Raw genomic sequence first — 15,726 nt, 5'->3', positions numbered from 1 at the left:
CTCTCACCAAAATAAAACAATTAAAAAAAAACACTTTGGAGCCAGGAGGAAAGAAGACAGATGGGATGTCATGATATCCATATTGCATTCCCCACTTCCCCTGTCCATTTATTCACCTCTTAATTTGCTATGGAAAGACCATCACTTTTATTTCATTCCTAAATCATGATAATGAGAATACGATATTCAATAGTTCTTTTTAAAATCTCATCACAATAGAATATGTTCCAATGAATTTTTTTTTACAGTAGCTTTGCTGGCAGGAATATGTATCAATCTGCCTTTTTAGAATCATATATCCAGTAAATATGAGTTTTTAGAATTTAGGCAAGAATGAAGAAATAAAAAAATGAAATAGTTATTAAGAGTTAAGTCAGCTGCATATATATAATTTTAATCATATGAAAACTTATTTTGTAGGAAATTTTCAAAAAGTTGATTGTTTGAGTTCTCAAATTAGAAGTGCAAAATTAAAAGTTGGGGGGGTATATGGAATCAGAAACGTTGATTGCTGTAAGAAGTGACAACAAATGGCTTAATAATAAAGCGGGAGTCTGAAATGCTATAAAAACTAGACATGCAATGAAAACTGTACTAGTTTGGAACTACTTAGAGGAGAATGAATATCTCAAAAGTCTTTACTAAGTCCAGTAGGCATTTAGTGTAACATTTAGCTCATTGACAATGAACTAAAATCACCAAGGAAAGGGCAAATTAAATTCAATAACTTTTGTTGTAACTGAAATTTCATTCAAAAGAACACATTAACAGGTCTTACAAGCTCAGTAACCCAAATTTAAAATGAACCAAAATTGATCAATATTTACATTACTAAATTAGCAATTAAAAAGTCAGGTACTCAAATGAGAGGCAAGCATAGGAAGTATCGCGCACATATAATTATGAACCTTTCCTTTGCTTTTAAAAGAGAATAAAATATATAATACACCACAGATAAAAATTAAAATGCTTAAGATTAATTACTGTTATGGGTTGAATTTTGTCTTCCCAAAAGATATATTGAAGTCCTAATCCTAGTAGTGTGACCTTATTTGGAAATAGAATTGTCACAGATGGAATTAGTTAAACAAAGATGAGGTCATACTGGAGTAGATTGGGCCCCTACTCCTACATAATTAGTGTCTTTATTGGGAGAGGTAAATTTGGACACAGCAAACAGATAGTGGGGAGAAAGCCAGGTGAAGATAGAGAAGGCAGAGATTGAACTGAGGCATCTACAAGACAAGGAGCACCAAGGATTGCTAGCAAACACCAAAAGTTAAGAGGCAAGAAATGATTCTGCCCTACAGGTTTCAGAGGGAGCAGAAATTTCAGACTTCTAACCTTTAGAATTATGAGAGAATAAAGTCCAGTTGTTTTAAGCCATCTAGTTTGTAGGGCTTTATTATAGCAATCATAGGAAATTAACACAATTACTAAAAAGGTGACTTGTTTACATTTCATTACTAAAATTATCTGCTGTAAATTTTAGCCATCCTAAACAACTCATATTTTATGCATTCCTGATAGTGAATAATATCCCAATATTAATGCTAGAAATAATTTTATAGATATTCATCTCTTTTAAAACTAGTATATTTACTTTACACATGAACTTACATTTAACAAAGTATGAAATAGGAAATGATAGATTTGTATAATAAACATTTTTTACTTTGATTTAGGGGGAAAATACACATGAAATAAAAAGACACATAACAGTCCAGGAAAATATGTTTGCAACATTTATGGCAGACAATAGAATAAAACCTTTAATATAGCCCTTTCAAAGCAATAAAAAAAAACTGTGAACACTACCATAACAGGTCGGAAACTTTAAAAGGAAGAATTGTAAACAATAATAAGCATATGAAGAGATGGAGGAACAGCTGAAAGTGAACTAAAGTTCAAGAGAGTAAAGTAAACTCTTATTTTGAAATACAAAAAACTAAGAATGTTTATTTATGGGCATGAGAAGCCAATATGAAGAGTTTGGTTAAATAGAAGACAATGAAGATATATGATGGAGCAAGGAACTAGACAACATGAAAAATGATGGAAAATTTTTTTATAAATAAATTGATCAATGATTGATAAATAGATGATAGAGTAGATAGATAATATATGTATGTATGTATGTATGTATGTATGTGTAGAAGTGAAAATGAATGAACTAGCACTACTTCCATCCATATGGATCCATTTCAAGAACATGATATGAATTATGAAGAAAAAGCCACAGAAGAATACATATAATAAATTATGACTTAATTCTAACAATATCATACATAGGCTATAGAAGCCACAAGACAACATTGCTCCTTTACTTCAAGTGAGACAACAATTTATAATCTACAAAATCATATTTTCTGGAGCCTATCAGAGAGCTACAGTCATAAAGCAAGCAAGAAAACTGAATTCTGGGAAACGGACTTTGGCCCAGTGGTTAGGGCGTCCGTCTACCATATGGGAGGTCCGCGGTTCAAACCCCGGGACTCCTTGATCTGTGTGGAACTGGCCATGTGCAGCGCTGATGCGTGCAGGGAGTGCCCTGCCACTCAGGGGTGTCCCCCGCGTGGGGGAGCCCCATGTGCAAGGAGTGCGCCCGTGAGGAAAGCTGCCCAGAGTGAAAGGAAAGGGCAGCCTGCCCAGGAATGGCGCCACCCACACTTCCCGTGCCGCTGACGACAACAGAAGCGGACAAAGAAACAAGACGCAGCAGGTGGACACCAAGAGCAGACAACCAGGGAAGGGGGGGGGGAATTAAATAAATAAATAAATCTTTAAAAAAAAAACAAAACTGAATTCTAAAGAGTGACAAGGTGCGATGGGACATATAAACTTCCTGATTTTTGGCAGAGCACAGGATGAAGAGTTGGTTGTCATAAGAGCAAGTGAGAAGAAAACTGCTAAATTTTTAATAAATTTTTAAAGGTTAAGCCTGGGCTAGTTTAACACTTAAGAATAACTGGGAACCCTACACTCAGAAGGAGTCAGTTATACAGCAAAGACTCTTTCCCACTGCCCTCCACCAGCTCACAAGAAAAACTATGAGAAGGAAAAGAAACCCAAGAGTCCTCTTTGGTGGCACACCAGCACAAAACAACACCTTCTTCCTTAGATTCCCTCTTAAAAAGTGAAAGGTTTTAAGCCACCTTGGGAGGGCCAGGAAGCCTTCCTGAATCCTGGCCCAGGTAAAGATCCCCTGCTCTGGCAGGAAAGATAGATGCAGAAGCCCTCTGCCCTAGGGGTAGGGGCAGAAAAAAGCTTCAACCCAGGACCCTCTCATATACAAAGAAGTGGGCCTTGCCCACTTAGGTAGGGACAGGAAACACTCTCTGAGAGTTAGGCTGCAGGGAGGACAGCAATGCTGAGAAGGGCACATCACCAGAAGAGCAAGAAAGAAAAAAAAACCATTGCCAGAAAATAAAGCAATCAACAGAACCACATCAAAGGTGACTCAGATGTCACAACTGCCAAACAGGGACCTTAAAATCTTATGATTAATAATCTAAATGATATAGTGGAGGGCGGCGGACTTGGCCCAGTGGTTAGGGCATCTGTCTACCACATGGGAGGTCTGCGGTTCAAACCCCAGGCCTCCTTGACCCATGTGGAGCTGGCCCATGCGCAGTGCTGATGCGCGCAAGGAGTGCCATGCCACTCTGGGGTGTCCCCCGTGTAGGGGAGCCCCACGCGCTAGGAGTGTGCCCCGTAAGGAGAGCTGCCCAGCGTGAAAGAAAGTGCAGCCTGCCTAAGAATGGCGCCACCCACACGGAGAGCTGATGCAACAAGATGACGCAACAAGAAAAGAGACACAGATTCCTGTGCCACTGACAACAAAAACGGACAAAGAAACAAGACGCAGCAAATAGACACAGAGAACAGACAACCAGGGTGGGGAGAGAAATTTTTAAAAAAAAGATATAGTGGAAAAAGTGGACAATATGTATGAACACATGGAAAATGGCAGCAAAGAGATGGAAGCTTTAAAAGAATAAAAAAAATTGGCTTCAGCAGACTGAACACAACAGAAGAAAGAAACAATGGCCTTGAACATAGGTGAATTACATTTTCAAATTGAAACAAACAAGTGTGAAAAAAAAAGACAACAGAGGATCTAAACGTTTGGGGATTATATAGAATTGTCTAACAAATGTGTAAATGGAGTCACAGATAAAGAAGAGAGGAAGAACAGGACAGAAGAAATACCTGAAGAGATAATGGCCAAGAATTTTCCAAATTAATGTAATGAAACTAACTGTAAATCAAAAGAACTTCAGGAAGCAGACTTGGCCCAGTGAATAGAGCGTCCATCTATCACATGGGAGGTCCACGGTTCAAACCCCGGGCCTCCTTGACCCGTGTGGAGCTGGCCCATGCGTAGTGCTGATGCGCACAAGGAGTGCCCTGCCATGCAGGGGTGTCCCCTGCATAGGGGAGCCCCACGCGCAAGGAGTGCACCCCATAAGGAGAGCCAGCCAGCGCAAAAGAAAGTGCAGCCTGCCCAGGAATGGCACTGTACACATGGAGAGTTGATGCAACAAGATGACGCAGCAAAAAGACACAGATTTCCGTGCCGCTGACAACAGCAGCAGCAGACAAAAAGAACACGCAGCAAATGGACACAGAGAACAGACAACTGGGATGGGGGGCAGGGAAAGGGAGAGAAATAAATAAAAATAAATCTTTAAAAAAAAAAAGAACCTCACAAAAACCCAAGCAGAAGTTGAAAAAAAAGAAAAGATACAAATCATAGTCAACTGTTGGAAATAAAAGATGAAGACAAAATCTTAAAGGCAACCAGAGAAAATAGACATATAATTTCCAACAAAGGTAAATAGAGCAGACTCTTAACAGGACAGGAACTTTGCAAGCCCAGAACACAATGGAGCTACATCTTTAAAGTACTCAATGAAAAAAGTAATTGCAACTCAGAAATTCATATACAGAAAAAAATTCATTTTAAAAATGAACGTGAAATAAGGACTGCTTCAGAAAAACAGAAACTGAGAGAAATCATTGCCAGCAGGCCTGCACTGTAAGAAATGTTAAATAAAGTTTTTCAGGCAGAAGGAATAAGATACCAGATGAAAATTTGCATCTGCACAAAGAAAGTAACAGTGATTTTTAAAAGTAAATATTACCCACACTTTTTTAATCTCTTTAAAAGATAAATGCAGAGGAGACTTTTTATATTCCAAATATCAGATTAAGGTAGAAAATTGTGACACTGACTGAAAGTTAATACTATCAGATAATTTTGTAAGTTGTATAAAACATCACTGGTACTTCTGATGGATCATTTTTGCATATACAGCATCAGGCCTGGTATTGGGAATCTCATAAAAAAATGTTAAGACTTAAAAAAAAAAAAGATAATTGCAGAGGATTGTAGGACAACAGCAGGGTAGGAAGCTCCAGTGATCAATCCAAAACAACTATTGAACTGGCAGGAACTGACTGAATCAACTAGTTTAAAACTCTAGAGTTTAGAGGAACACTGAGAAGCATCCAAGGAACAGCTATACAAAGAGGCTGATAACTTGGGGTAAATATCAGTGAATTTGACCCTTTGTGCAGTGGCTACTATCTTCCATACCGCAACCACATGGCAGGCAGCAATGGGGAACTAAAGCCCAGGCTCCTACTACAGACTGGGCTATGAGGACCTTGGCCTTCAAAATAGGGGTGTGTGGACACTATTTTTGATCAGCTACTTACAAATACCCTCATGCAAAAAGAACAGAGGAGTCATAGAGAGGCAGTGCCTTTTATCCTATCTCTTTTCACTTTCAATTCCCCTTCAGGGAGCAAAACTAGTTTGAAAAACTTACAAATGGATGGCTGCAGGCCTCAGGAAAAACAAAATAAAACTGTAATCCCAGAGGAATGGAAGAACTAGACTTCCAGAGTTATAACATTATAATATACAAAATGCCCAGTTCTCAACAGCAATGAAAAATTAACAGAATAGACAAAGAAACAGGAAAGTATGGCCCATTCACAGGAAAAAAGAATTTGCCAGAAACCATCCCTAAGGAGTGTCATACTTTGAAACTATTAGTCAAAGATTTTATTTAAGTCAACTGTCCAAAATATGTTCAATGAACTACAGAATCCATATACAAAGAACTAAAGGAAATTAGGAAAACATTGTCTGAACAAAGTAAAGAGATAGAAATTATAAAAAGGAACCAAACAGAAATTTTGGAGCTGGAAAGTACTGTAATTGGAATGAAAAACTCAATAGAAGGACTCAATAACAGATTTGAATAGGCAGATGAAAGGATCAGCAAACTTGAAAACAAAACAATTGAAATTATCCAGTGTGAGGAGCAGAAAGAAAAAACAATGAAGAAAAATGAACAGAGCCTAAGGGACGTGTGGTATACCATTAAGTATACCAACATATGCATCATTGGACTTCCAGAAAGACAGAGAGAGAGAGAGAAAGAGGCAGAGAAAGTACTGGAAGAAATAATGGCCAAAAACTTCCTAAATTTGATGAATGACATGTCTTTACACATCCAGGAAGCTCAATGGACTCCAAACAGAATAAAATTTATCTACACCAAGACACATTATAGAAAAATTTTCATAATCCAAAGACAAAGAGGATTTTAAAACAGCAAGAGAGAAATGATTTGTCATATACAAGGGATCCCCAATACGATTTACACAGGTTTCTCATCACAAACCATGAGTACAGAAGACAGTGAGATGGCATGTTTAGTTTTTAAGAAAAAAAAAATCTGTCAACCAAAAATTCTGTATCTGAAAATATTATCTTTCAAAACTGAAGGAGAAAAGGACATTTACAGATAAGCAAACATGAAGGAGTTCACTACCATAAGAATTGCCTACAAGAAATGCTAAACAGAGTTCTTCAGGCTGAAGCAAAATGACATTAGATGGTAACTCAAAACCATAAGAAGAAATAAAGAACATTGGTATAGGTAAGTATACAAGTAAACATAAAATCCTGTACTATTTCCATATAAATTAACAGGAAATGTGTAAATAACATTTAAAATATATGTGAATGGGCACACAATGTATAAAAGTGTAATCTGAGCCAATAACAATATAAAGAGGAAGGGATGGCTATATACACAAGTAGAGTTTATAATACTACTGAATCTAGTTGAAATATGTTTTTAGTATAAGATGTTCATTGTAATTAGAAAGATAACCACTAAGAAAAATAATATAGAGAAAAGAAAAGAAGGGTATTCATTAATTTCATTGTAGCATTATTCACAAAAGTTGAAGGGTGGGAGAAACCCAAGTGCCAACCAATAGATGAATGGATAAACATAATGTGGTATATCCAAAAACTGGAATATTATTCATCTGTCAAAAAGAGTGAAATACTGATACATGCTACAACATGGGTGAAACTTGAAGGCATCATATTTAGTGAAATAGGCCAGACACAAAAGGTCAAATATTGTGTAATTTATCTTATTTGAAAGCAGAATAGTAGTTATAAGGTGTAGGAGAGAATGGATGAGGAGTAATTGCTATATGAGCATGAGTTTTGGTTTGGGTGTTGAAAATAGTCTGGAAATAGTGGTGCAAGTTACACAGCATTGTCAATGTACCAAATGTCAGAAAATTGTCCACTTAAAGTGATTAAAATTATTTTTATGTTATGGAATATTTTATCACAATTTAAAATACATGAATATTGTAAAAAGGGTAAAAAAGATAATTGCCTCTCCAAAGCCAAAGTAGTAACAATGTATTATGGCATTTATTATATATGTAGCATAAAATATATGACAACATTGGTACAAACATTGGAAGCAAGGAAAATGAAGTACATGTTCTCTCATATTAGTAAATTAGTATGATATCATTTTGAAGACTGTGGTATGTTTGAGATGTAAATTGTAAACCTTAGAACAAGGTGAAAAATAAAATAGGTGAAACTAATGAGTCAAAAGTGGAGACAAAAGTAATCTTTAAAAAGTCCAAAATAAAGCAGGAAGTGTTTAGGGAAGGAAAATGGCATTGGAATAGCTCAGGAACAGAGCAGCTCTCTTGCAAAATAGGGAAGGAAGCATAGAAGTCATCCAGGGGAGCCGCTTTGGGGGCCTGCAGACCAAGACAGTGCAGCATGCATCACCCAGGAGGGACTGGGGATGAAGAGACAAAGAGGCTGAAGGGAAAACCGTAGGTTGCTGCCCACAGGCTGGGAATGCAGCCCATCTGAGGTGAACAGCCATGGTAAAACCTGTAGCTGAACAGCCAATGGAGAAGGGAAAGGACAACATACTCCTCCCTGGGAAGAGGGAGAGTGTTGCTAAGGTTTTTTGGTGACTATAACCACCATAACAGTTTCAAATTGCTGGTTCAGAAGAGCTCATTAGGGGAAATTGAAGGATCTGTTTCTGTGGAAAGGTTTGCCAAAGAGAGCTATCTGTTGGCCAGTCAAGAACATAAAGAAAGACAAAGCTTGTATCTCCTGTTTCTTTCACAGGCACCATAGATTTGGTCTATGCCTCATTAGCAGCTCCCTGCTCCTGTTTGGTAACTTAGATAGGGCAATCTGAAAAACATTTTATAAAAATTGAACCAGAAGTCAAAGAAGAGCTGTGAAATAAAACCACTAGACAAGAGAGAGAGAAATTGATCAACAGAGTAAAATCACCAGCATAATCAGATGCCTAGATATCAAAAAAAGATAGTGGGAAGCAGACTTGGCCCAATGGATAGGGCATCCACCTACCACGTGGGAGGTCCGTGGTTCAAATCCCAGGCCTCCTTGACCCGTGTGGAGCTGATCCATGCACAGTGCTGATGCACGCAAGGAGTGCTGTGCCACACGGGTGCCCCTGCTTAGGGGAGCCCCACATGCAAGGAGTGTGCCCTGTAAGGAGAGCTGCCCAGCGCGAAAGAAAGTGCAGCCTGCCCAGGAATGGTGCTGCACACACGGAGAGCTGACACAGCAAGATGATGCAATGAAAAGAAACACAGATCCCCAGTGCTGCTGATAAGGATGGAAGTGGTCACAGAAGAACACACAGCAAATGGACACAGAGAGCAGACAACTGGGGGGGGCGGGAAGGGAGAGAAATAAATCTTTTTTTGAAAAAAGATAGCAGGCCATACTAAAAAACAAGATAACATGGCCCAGCCAAAGGAACAAACCAAGAATCAAGATGAGACACAGGATTTAAGACTACTAATCAATAATGTTCACACAAATCCCCTTAATCAGTTTAAGGAGATGAAGGAAAATATGACTAAAGAGATAAAAGATATTAAGATAACACAGTGTAAGCATAAAGAACAATTTAAAAGCCTTCAAAAAAAGGGTATAACAGTGCTTAAGGGAATGAAAGACAAAATGGATGAAATTAAAAATATATTAGAGGCATATCATAGCAGATCTGAAATGGCAGAACAAATAAGTGAAAGCGAGGACAGAACATCTGAACTTAAAAAGATAGGAGAAGAGACAGGAAAAAGAATGGGAAAAAAAGTGAACAAGTCTCAGGGAATTAAATGACAATATTAAACACACAAACATATATGTTATAAGTATCACAGAAGGAGAAGAGAAAGGAAAAGGGGTAGAAAGAATATTTGAGGAAATACCAAAAATTTTCCAACCCTTTTAAAAGACACGAATATCAATATTCAAGGACAATATACTCCAAACAGAATAAATCCAAATAGACCTACTCTAAGACACATACTATTCAGAATGTCAAATGGTAAAGATGAAGAGAAGATTCCAAGAATAGCAAGAGAAAAGTAATGCATCACATACAAAGGAGCCTCAATAGATGGAGTGCCGATCTCTCATCAGAAACCGTGGAGGTGAGAAGGCAGTGGTATGATATGTTTAAGGTACTGAAAGAGAAAAACTACCAAGCAAGAATTCTCTATCCAGCAAAATTATCCTTTAGAAATGAAAGCAAGTTTAAAGTCTTCACAGATGAACAAAAACTGAGTTTGTTACCAAGAGACCATATCTAGAAGAGATATAAAGGGTGTGTTACACCTTGAAAGGAAAAAGACAAGGGTGATAGGCCTGAGAAGAGCATAGAAATGAATATTATAAGTAAGAGAAACTGAAGGGTTAAAACACAGACAATAATAAGATATGACAACAGAAACTCAAGGGATAAAATGGAAAAGTAAATAATGTCATTATAGTAGTAACATTGAATGTTAATGGTTTGAGCTCCCTAATCAAAAGACATAGACTGATAGAATGGATTTTTTTTTTTTTTTAAGATTTATTTTTATTTATTTAATTCCCCTCCTCTCTCCTGGTTGTCTATTTTCTGTGTCTTTTTGCTGCGTCTTGTTTCTGGATTTTTTTTTTAAATGACCCATCTATTTATTGTCTAAAAGAGACCTTAGATGCAAGGACACAATCAAGCTGAAAGTGAAAGGTGAAAAAAAGATATTCCAAGCAAATAAAAATCAAAACAAGAGCTGGAGTAGTGATAGTAATAACAGATAAAATAAGTTATAATAACAAAACTATTATAAAAGATGAAGAAGGTCACTATATATTAATGAAAGAGATAATTCATCAAGAAGAAATAATAATAAATTTTATGCACCTAACTTAGGTGTCCCAAAATATATGAGACACACACTGGCAAAACTGAAGGGAGAAATAGATATCTCTACAATAGTAGTTGGATTTTTCAATACATACTGTCAGGATTAGATAGATCATTGGGACAGAGGATAAATAAGGAAACAGAGAGCTTGAATAATATGATAAATGAACTAAACTTAACAGACATTTATAGAGCACTACACACCCCAAAACAGCAGGATATACATTCTTCTCAAGTGCTCATGGATCTTTCTCCAGGATTGACCATATGTTGGGACCAAAGTCAGATCTCAATAAAGTTAAAAACATTGAAATTATACAAAGCTCTTTGTCTGATCATAATGGAATAAAGTTTGAAATTAGTAACAGGCAGAAAAAGGGACACAAATATATGGAGATTAAGCAATACACTGTTAAATAATCAGTGAGTCAAAGAAGAAATCACAAGAGAAATCAGTAAATACCCCAAAGATTAATGAAAACAAGAACACAACATATCAAAACGTATAGGATACCACAAAGGCTGTGCTGAAAGGGATATTTATAGCCCACAGTGCTTATATTAAAAAAGAAGAAAGAACTAAAATCAAAAACCTAACTGCACACTGGAGGAACTAGAAAAAGAACAGCAAACAAATTCCAAAGCAAGCCAAAGGAAAGAAACAGTAAAGATTAGAGTAGAAATAAATGAAATGGAGAATAAGATTTAAAAAAAACAGAATCAACAGAACTAAAAGTTTTTTGAGATCAACAAAATCAACAAACCCTTAGCTAGATCAACAAAGATAAAAGGAGAGGATATACAAATAAATAAAATCATAAATGAGAAGGGGCCAGCGGACTTGGCCCAGTGGTTAGGGCAGTGTCTACCACACTGGAGGTCCTCGGTTGGTTCAAACCCCAGGTCTCCTTGACCCGTGTGGAGCTGGCCCATGCGCAGTGCTGATGGGCGCAAGGAGTGCCGTGTCACGCAGGAGTGTCCTCCATGTAGGGAAGCCCTACACTCAAGGAGTGCGCCCCATAAGGAGAGCCACCCAGCGGGTGCCTGCCCAGCAATGGCGCCGCACACATGAAGAGCTGATACAGCAAGATGACGCAACAAAATGAAACAGATTCCCGTGCCGCTCACAACAACAGAAGCAGACAAAGAAGACGCAACACATAGACAAAGAACAGACAACTGGGGGCGGGGCAGGGCGGAAGGGGAGAGAAATAAATCTTAAAAAAAAAACAAAAAACTTCATGATAACCATGAGGAAGAGACAATAAAACATGAATTTTATGGCAGACTTTGGTGGCAGGCTAGACTCCTGGTGACATTGTATCAATCAGCAGGGAACTTTAAGCAGGATCCATTTGCAGCTCACTGAACCGAGAATGCATAGCCCAAGGACAGCCTGCTGGTCTCCTTGTATATTGGCCTTAGTGGCATTATAATAAATCAAACAAGGGTTTTCCCAATGCTTAAAGGTTATTGAGACTTTTTTTAAGTGTTTAGGCAAGATAGGTGGGGCTAAATATTGTTTGTGGCAGTAGCAGCTTCTACAGTAATAATAGAATCTTCTTAGGCTGTAGCAAAATATGTCACACCACGTGGAGAAATGTCATTGGTAAAGCTGGACAAATGTTTAATACATTTCACTATTAAACAACTGTTAATAAAATGAGTATCTGCCATAATAAAAGTTACTTTTTGAATTTTCATTTCTCAAGGTACTATACATGTCCACATGAACACATGATTAAGATGTTTCTCAAAACATTTTTACTAAATATATATTATTTCAGCTATTCAATAAATGGCTAAATATTAGAATCTAATAATTTAAAAAATAGTATATGAAAAAAGATATTTTATTAGAAAAACAAATAATCCTTAACCAATTTATTTCTGCTTGATGTTAAAATTTAGCTCTGTCATGTTTTGTTTTTATGTTCCAGGGACTTTGAAGGCAACCATATCCATAATTTAAGAAATTTGACTTTTATTTCCTGCAGTAATTTAACTGTTTTGTAAGTAATATTTTATCCTTTTTTAAGTAATGCTATATTCCTTTACAAACAAAATGAGTCATGCAAACTGAAACTAGTAATTCTAGCAAATGTTTATGCTCAAGTTGGTGTTCAGAAACAAAAGAACATGGGCAAAATTACTGATGTTCAAACCTAGAGTAACCATGGATTCACAATGCCATGAATCATCATACTGGCACTCTATTATCTGAGGCCTATGTTTTCTCAAGTGTAACTAATCCATAAACCCATTTTAATGGAAAGAAATTCTCATAGACCACCAAAAATCTGTTCTTGAATCTCAGTTTGAGAAAGACTAAATTAAAGTCTTGTTATATAAGAATATTTGTCCTTTACAATTATTACTGCAAATATTAAGGTTTTTTTATCATTGTGAGAAAATTGTAATTATTATCAAAATTGAAAAAAAAACTACAGAATGATCAGACCCCTGATGATATAATTGTAAACACTAGGTTAAACCTTAAAATGTTCTTGAGGCATTTTTCCCTCATGCCTCTCTGACCTAATTTAAATTCACATTGCTTCCTAAATGCAAGTGAAGAAAGTTGGGGCTTCCTTCAATATAAACAAACAACTGCCTCGTTTCCGTTTATTTTTCCAGAACTATGTTTTTCAAACTGTGGTTGCAACCATAAATGAGTGATGAAAGCAATGTAGCATGATGGATTCAGTATGTCCTAACCAGCGTTTTTAATGAAATAGAGTAGAATTAAATTGAATATAAAATATCAGCGTGCAATGCAGAAAATAAATACAGTTTCATGAATTTTGGGTTGTGTTAGTGTATATTTTTATGTCTCCATGTAAAATTCACTTTTTACTCTGAGTTGTCATGGAAGAAGTTTGTAAACTATAGCCCTAGACCACTGTGTATATAGTAGCTACCACTGCTACAATATATTTTCTCAAATTATTCCAATGGGTTCAAAACCACTGAAAAGTTTGAACTCTTCTGCCAAGTGAGTTCAGCAGTCTTCAGATACAAAAAGCTTTACATCAGTCATGCAAAATAATTCATGCTAATTGCCCAGAAGAACCCAAATTTCACCTAAAGGACACAGATCAAACAGGTATCTGAAAAACTTATAATTTCTTTTCTCCTCTACTTGTATTTGTTTTTAAGGAAATCTGTGTATAAAGAAATCACTTTTGGGTTTCCTTTTATCAGGTGCTTGTACTTTTCTGGTCCAGGGACACAGATAATGTGGTATTAGTTTGGAGTACTGGGGGACATGGGACAAAGCCAGCTTCCAGGCATGTCACACAATTTTTAAAGAATTGGAAACTTTTCTATGAGTTAACCTTTTGTGCTAGCTCAAAACACATGGGATCAGTGAGGAAACAAACTGTCAGACTGATCCAACACGCCAAACTAGAGATCTTCTGCATTAGTCCAGCTTAGACTTCCTTAGGTAGCTCCTACCTAAGTCATATCAGTTAACAAATGGGTGTGAATGCTATGGCGAGTGGGGTATTTTGCTAGACAGACATGCTATGGCAACTGAAGAGGTGACTCCAAAATAGCTTGTTCTCAGTTGTATAATATTCAATATATGTTTTCAAGAACCAAAGTTTTCACTATTTCTATTGCAAAGCTCTTCCCTTCTGCACTTAAAATTTTGAATTAAATTTTATTATTGTCAGTATTTAAAAATTGGGGAAGCAGAATAAAATTAAATTGGATGTTTTCTCATACTACTTTAAAATATCTTAATATGAAAAATACACCATTTATAATTAGCCTTGTCTGTGCAGACTGTTAATCTCTTCGAATAATTCACGTATCAATTACCTCAAGAAGTTACAAGGTGCTTTTCTTTATACTTTCAGGGTAATGAGGAAAAACAAAATTAATCACTTAAATGAAAATACTTTTGCACCTCTCCAGAAACTAGATGAATTGTAAGTGTGATTAGATATGTGATATATCACTAAGATTTTTCTTTCTATTGTTTTATTTCATATTTTATGTATATATGCTTTTACACGTTTAAGAACTATTATCTCCTCTTTTCCTAGGATTAGTTATATAGATTTTGTGCCACAAAGCAATTCTAATAGCTTATAAAAAACATACATAAAAGAAAAATCTAAAAATAAATATTTGAGGAAATATAGTAAAGAAAACATACCTATATGGAAAGAATAAAATGAGACTAAAATTAATATATAAAATACAACCTATACCACTCTTTTCCACTGCTATAGACAATAAATTTGTCTTTAAGCTTCTTAAAGGCCTAGGATTCAGAGAGCATAATATAAAAAGATAGCATTTTGCTGATTCTGATACCAAAAAATACTCTTTCCCCTGGATCCATAAGGAAATTAGACACTGTCATATATAATATCTCTATCTACAATAATGGAAGAAATTATTTTGAACAACTATTTCTATAATGCCCCTTTTGGAAGGTCAATGACATGAAGGTCAAGACATGAATGACAATGATGGTCAATTCTAAAGGGCATTAAAACAGTTCTATGTTGAACCATAACCAGGTAGTCCAGCCAAGTACATAGTAGCTGATTGTCAGGATAAAATAAGTCTAGGACAATAGATGAAGTGCATGTTCTTCAGGCATTTTTTATTTTTGTGCATTATTTTTCTCATTTGGGTTTTGCTAAAGTTGAGCTATTAAATCCTTTTCATAAAAATTCAAGTTTTTTTTGAAAATTTTGCTTCCATATACACCTGCCTCACCTGGGCCCTGAGTCAGATGATAGGATTATGTATGCAAAGGGCAGGAACATTTCTCAGAAGAAAAGTTCTGCTCTAACACAGTAGTAAAAAGCCATTGAAATCTCAACCTTTTTTCCATAATGATTATAGCCTGGAACATTTTTTAGTAGTCAGTACCAGTTGTCCACAAAATCGGCAGGAAAATATCAGTATCAGAACAAAACATCTGTTACAATAACTCTTCTTATAGGACAATTGAACCATATCATCAGCATATACAAAGCTACTTTTTTCTCAAAAGTAGAATTAGGTACATCTAGGTAATTCAAAGATATTATACAGCCATTAAAATACAGGTTAGTCAAGGGGCCCATACTTCTCCTTGTTTTAGACAACTTGAAATCATTATCTGAAT

The 15,726-nt window shown here is 36.2% G+C and overlaps 1 protein-coding gene across 8 annotated transcripts in view; it reads left to right on the top strand.

Moving 5' to 3' along the window:
- Window positions 1-15,726, top strand: part of RXFP1 (relaxin family peptide receptor 1) — a 133,811-nt gene that overhangs the window by 101,898 nt on the left and 16,187 nt on the right. For all 8 annotated transcript variants that reach the window (XR_011648462.1, XR_011648464.1, XM_023586666.3 and 5 more), the window contains 2 exons: window positions 12,533-12,604; window positions 14,459-14,530. Coding sequence is in view for 6 of the 8 variants with exons in the window: in XM_023586666.3 (XP_023442434.1) it covers window positions 12,533-12,604; window positions 14,459-14,530 (144 nt within the window). In the remaining 2 variants the exon portion in view is untranslated. The remainder of the gene's footprint in view (window positions 1-12,532; window positions 12,605-14,458; window positions 14,531-15,726) is intronic.

Source organism: Dasypus novemcinctus, chromosome 1 (assembly GCF_030445035.2).
Source record: "Dasypus novemcinctus isolate mDasNov1 chromosome 1, mDasNov1.1.hap2, whole genome shotgun sequence".
NCBI classification, from domain to species: domain Eukaryota; kingdom Metazoa; phylum Chordata; class Mammalia; order Cingulata; family Dasypodidae; genus Dasypus; species Dasypus novemcinctus.
This window is presented reverse-complemented; position numbering and strand designations above follow the sequence as displayed.